The following is a 6000-nucleotide window of genomic DNA, read 5'->3' on the forward strand; positions in this document are numbered from 1 at the left end:
ATTGTAAATGACCCCTAACTGACACTTTGTGGGAACTGGCTGCCACTGACATCACCAGCGACACTAATGTAGTGATCAGTGCTAATAATATACACTGAAACTGTACTAATGACACTTGTTGTAAAGGGGTAAACATCTGGGGCAATCAAAGGATTAAATGGGTGCCCAACAATGTTTACTATGTGTAAACATTGTAGGGCACCGCCTTCCCGCCCATCGCCGCCCCCCATCCATGCGTCCGGACCCTTTCAGGACACTGGCGCATAGATTCCAAGGCTGTTTTTTTGAAGCACCAATTAGAGCCAGAGGCTCTAATAGGCTTCAATATAGGGTGGGCTTGGGTCACAGAGAGTGCGCTCCGATACCACCTAGGTGTGTTACAACAGAGAATTAATATTTGCTGTTGTAACGCATATCCTCCCTCCGGCCAATCAGGAAGCCAGTTTTGACACCGGTCACCCAATTGGCTGAAAGGACAGGCGATCCTATTGGATGCCTAGGAGGAGGAGGGAAGAAGCTGAAAGCCTCCATGGAGGAGAGGACAAGGAGCCACTGCACCACACTGCCTACTGTCTGTCACCCACCGCCGCCAATAGGGTAAACAGCGGGTGTGGGGGGGGATTGGCTGCCGCTCGGGGGGTGGTTGTTTGCCACCCCCCCCAAAAGAAAACACCAGCCGCCACAGGTCAGAATAGATATTTGTGTTGTTTACATACACAAAGCTCTCTCCTATCACTCCCTCCAATGATCGTCAGATTCCAGCCATAAATCATTGTCCGGGAAACACTGATTGGCATGTGCTGGAGCCAGTGACAGCACAGCCAAGCGAGCAGGCAGGCCCCCTACCTAGAAATGCAGAATCACGCAGTATCCCAGTATCGCACAAAAGTGAGTACACCCCTCACATTTTTGTAAATATTTTATTATATCTTTTTATGTAACAAAACTGAACAAAATACACTTTGCTACAATGTAAAGTAGCGAGTGTACAGCTTGTATAACAGTGTAAATTTGCTGTCCCCTCAAAATAACTCAACACACAACCATTAATGTCTAAACCACTGGCAACAGAAATGAGTACACTCGTAATTGAAAATGTCCAAATTGGGCCCAATTAGCTATTTTCCCTCCCTGGTGTCATGTGACTCGTTAGTGTTACAAGGTCTCAAGTGTGAATGGGGAGCAGGTGTGTTAAATTTGGTGTTATCACTCTCACTCTCTCATACTGGTCACTGGAAGTTCAACATGGCACCTCATGGCAAAGAACTCTCTGAGGATCTGAAAAAAGTTTTGTTTCTACATAAAGATGGCCTAGGCCAGTGATGGCGAACCTTGGCACTCCAGATGTTTTGGAACTACATTTCCCATGATGCTCATGCACTCTGCAGTGTAGTTGAGCATCATAGGAAATTTAGTTCCAAAACATCTGGAGTGCCAAGGTTCGCCATCACTGGCCTAGGCTATAAGAAGATTGCCAAGACCCTGAAACTGAGATGCAGCACGGTGGCCAAGACCATATATAACATACCATAACAGGACAGGTTCCACTCAGAACAGGCTTTGCCATGGTTGACCAAACAATTTGAGTGCACGTGCTCAGCGTCATATCCAGGGGTTGTCTTTGGGAAATAGAAGTATGAGTGCTGCCAGCATTGCTGCAGAGATTGAAGGGGTGGGGCCAGCCTGTCGGTGCTCAGACCATACGTTGCACACTACCTCAAATTGGTCTGCATGGCTGTCATCCCAGAAGGAAGCCTCTTCTAAAGATGATGAACAGGAAAGCGCGCCAACAGATTGCTGAAGACAAGCAGACTAAGGACATGGATTAGTTCAGATGGTGTCAAGCGTGTGTGGTGGTAACCGGATGAGGAGTACAAAGACAAGTGTGTCTTGCCTACAGTCAAGCATGGTGGTGGGAGTGTCATGGTCTGGGGCTGCATGAGTGTTGCCGCCACTGGGGAGCTACAGTTCATTGAGGGAACCATGAATGCCAACATGTACTGTGACCTACTGAAGCAGAGCATGATCCCCTACTTTTGGAGACTGGGCCGCAGGGCAGTATTCCAACATGATAACGACCCCAAACTCACCTCCAAGATGACCACTACTTTGCTAAAGAAGCTGATGGTAAAGGTGATGGACTGGCCAAGCATGTCTCCAGACCTAAACCATATTGAGCATCTGTCTGTGGGGCATCCTCAAATGGAAGGTGGAGGAACGCAAGGTCTCTAACGTCCACCAGCTCTGTGATGTCGTCATGGAGTAGTGGAAGAGGACTCCGGTGGCAACCTGTGAACCTCATGTGAACTCCATGCCCAAGAGGGTTAAGGCAGTGATGGAAAATAATGACACTTTGGGCCCAATATGCCAGCGGTTTAGACATTAACCTCCCTGGCGGTACGATTATTTCGGATTTTAGGTGCTAAAAGCGGTACCATTATTTTGCATGAAAATTTGGCGTTTTATATTGTAGTCCTGCAATTCTTAGGAATAACTCACTTAAATCTGTCCAAACCAGAGTCTAGCAGACATCCCGGGTATAATAAAGTTTGAAAAATGAAATCATAAATTATAATATAATAAATAATTATAAATAATTGTACCAAATAATAATATAACAATAATAAAAATTATTCAATAATGTAATCAAATCAAAAGCACTGAAATTTGCTCAGCTGCAGAATTGTCACTGTCATTACTTTTCAGTATTTGATGACGGATCTCCACACAAATCGCTATCGCTCAATTCTGCGAGTGATTCCAATTTATTATCGCTGTTTTCTAGCTGGTCTAAAATCATTTTTGATGTAAAGGGACAGTTTTGGTTGCTATGGACAATCTCCAGTTTCCAGGCATAAAGAACAGTTTTTATTACATAAAACTGCATGCAGGACACTGGGCAGACCACTAGGGACAACGGGGATGTGAAATGATTACATACAGCAATGTAATATGTAAGATTACATTATACTGTATGTTTACTGTTTGTTTCACTTTTTGAATTTGGCGCCGATCTCCGTCCCCGTGCGTCGCAACGCTCGCAGGGCACGGAGATCGGCGATGTGATGCATCGAGCGAGACACGGCTCGCTCGTACAGCGGGGAGACAACGCTGGATCCGAGGGAGAAGGTGAGTAAACATCCTCCTGGATCCAGCGATGCAGTCCCGAGTCTGACTCGGGGATACCGCTTTTGGTATGAAAATTCCACCCCGAGCCAGACTCGGGAATACCGTCAGGGGGGTTAATGGCTGTGTTGAGTTATTTTGAGGGGACAGCAAATTTACACTGTTATACAAGCTATACACTCACTACTTTAAAAAAAACGTGAGGGGTGTACTCACTTTTGTGAAATACTATATATTTCATACTAAATACTATATATATATAGCCGGTCCGCACTGTAGCAGTAAACCAAACTCTTAAAACAAAAAATAAATAAATAATCAATGGATCAGTTCAACAGAAAAACAACTAGCATTGTCATAAGGAGACTGGCAGTGGTTTTCCACATATATCTCACAGTACATGTTTACTTTAATGCCTTTAAAACCCATAAGTCATATATGCTCATTGCAGTTAAATGCTGTACCACTGGCTCAGAATGCAGTGCATAACAATTGTACTTTTTGTGTTGGACTAAAATTCTCTTAGGACTAAACGCTCTCAATCAACATAATCTATTTTACTCCTTATGCTGCTAGCATTAGTAAATATATAGGAAGGTTTTTACTTTTTTTTTTTTTTTACATTTCTTCAGTTACTTCCTGGTTTCCAGGCCTAGGCAAATGATGTCATAAATTCCATTAGTCTTCAAGAGGGGAGGAGGGGTTTTCTCAGCTAAGCACACCCTCCTGTCTGTATACCTGAGCTATGGGCACATGGATTCTAAGCCCTTGTACACACGGTCGGAGATTCCGACGTAATGTGTTCTATCGGACCGTTTTGTCGGATAATCCGACTGTGTGTGGTCTCCATCGGACTGTTTCCGTCGGAGTATCCGATGGACCAAGTTTTCCAACTTGTCCATAAAATTTTCCAACAAAATGCTCCGATCGGACATACTCCGATCATGTGTAGCCTACTCAGACGGACAAAGTGCCACGCATGCTCACATTCAAATTCCTAGACCAAAGCTATTGGCTACTAGCCTGAACGTAGTCCTGTCGTAACGAAATAACGTTATCACGTTATGTACAATCGGATTTTTCGACAACTTTGTCCGACCGTGTGTATGCAACAGTTTCGGACAAAATCCGTCAGACAAAATCCAACGGATTTGGTTGTCAGAATGTCCGACCGTGTGTACAAGGGCTAAGATGTACATGCTACGTGAATAATCTGCCACTCAAGATGGCAGCAGCTAGAAAGGCTTGGGGGGCGTTTTTTCCCAACAAAATAAAGCATAGAGACATGGATGGATGGGGAGGGGTCGCTTAGAATATTAAAAGTGAATGAAATAGTGGTTTGGGTTTGTGGTTATCAGATACAGTATAGTTCTGCTTTAAAGTAAACCTTATGAAAATACATTATAGTTTCACTCTTAGTCCAAAAATAAATCATAAAACCTACATCATTGCCACAATCACCATCCATATTGTGAGGTTCTGTATGGCTGTCTATGTAATAGGTGGTGGCTCTTTTGTTCTATTAATAACCATTTCCGATTTTCCTCAACAGGTAAAAATCTGGTTCCAGAACAGACGTATGAAGTGGAAGAGAAGCAAGAAGGCCAAGGAGCAGGCTGTCCAAGATGCAGAGAAACAACAGAAAGGAAACAAGGGCAACTGCGAGGACAAGTGCCCAGAAGACAATCAGGAAGAGAAGAGCCCGTCCTACCGACGAGAGTCACTGAAAACAGGCAGCCGCCTTCGCAGGGACTATACAGACAGCGAAGAGGAGGAGGACCGAGATGAGGATGAGGATGATGAACATCAAGATGATAAGCACTTCTACCACCACTCGACTGACTGTACATCTGAGGAGGAGGACAACAGCCAACAGCAGAGCAATCAGCTACACTGAGACTTGGACAGTGCCCCTTCCTTCCCCTCATAGGCCTTTGCCAAGGTTTGTCAAGCCGCTGCAGTATTGTACATGGGAGCCAGACTCCCTTTCATTACATCTTAGAAAAGAATGAAAAATAAAGAGAACATTTCCCCCAAAATGAACTAAGTTGACCAGTATCTACATCATGGAGACCTTCACGTCTTGCTCAGGTGCCATTAGCCCCACTCTTTGATTTTTCCAAAGACTCCCAGTGAGGTTTTCAGCTCTTTCCCATAAAAGTCCTCTAAAAGCTGGAGATAAGTTAGAAAGACTGTGTCCCACCTGCGTCCTGTAAGAAGAATATGGACACTAGGGACAGATAGTGGGTCCATTGCGTCACAACAACTAGTGCTTATTCTATATATGTTTACTTCATGAATGGTAAACCTGCTGGAGATATTATGACTATATTCTGTATTTTTGTATATTGTATTTATAAAGAAATACCTCTACTTATGCATGCTAAATTATTATTTAGCTTTTTTTCCATCCTAACGATGGTGTGTAAAATAAATTTGTTTTATACTAGAAGTTTATCAAGATATTTTTTTTTAATTTACGTACATAACACAAAGACGGATTGAGTAAAATATATAATTTTTGCTGTTCTCACTCCTGTCTTTCAAAAATTTAATAAATGTATTGATGTATAAAAATGAATATTAAAAAAAGTTTTATGGCCACCAATCACACTGAAACCTACCTTGAAAGCTTGAATGTGATTGGATAGATAGGAAAGAAAGAGAGACATAAGACCAACAAGCTTCAACCCTGTGAGGTGCTCTCTGTATTCTTGCAGTGGCTTACAGAGAGCCCAGACTAAGGCTAGCCAAAGACAGAGCAAATCAACACTGACAGCACTGACAGGGGAATCCCTCCCACGAGCTATTGTGTTGTCTCAGTGGGAGGGCCCCCCCGGGAAGCCGCCCCCACGGGGCAAACACAGTGGTTAA

The 6000-nt window shown here is 43.6% G+C and overlaps 1 protein-coding gene across 1 annotated transcript in view; it reads left to right on the plus strand.

Moving 5' to 3' along the window:
* The window catches only part of MNX1 (motor neuron and pancreas homeobox 1), a 33739-nt gene extending 28161 nt beyond the window's left edge, over positions 1 to 5578 (plus strand). Inside the window, exon 3 of the mRNA XM_077491146.1 lies at positions 4679 to 5578. Coding sequence (XP_077347272.1) covers positions 4679 to 5023 — 345 coding nt within the window. The 3' untranslated portion in view covers positions 5024 to 5578. The remainder of the gene's footprint in view (positions 1 to 4678) is intronic.
* The last annotated feature ends 422 nt before the right edge of the window (positions 5579 to 6000 follow it).

Source organism: Lithobates pipiens, unplaced genomic scaffold (genome assembly GCF_037356315.1).
Source record: "Lithobates pipiens isolate NorthernLeopardFrog02 unplaced genomic scaffold, aLitPip1_a1.2 Scaffold_19, whole genome shotgun sequence".
Classification (NCBI taxonomy): domain Eukaryota; kingdom Metazoa; phylum Chordata; class Amphibia; order Anura; family Ranidae; genus Lithobates; species Lithobates pipiens.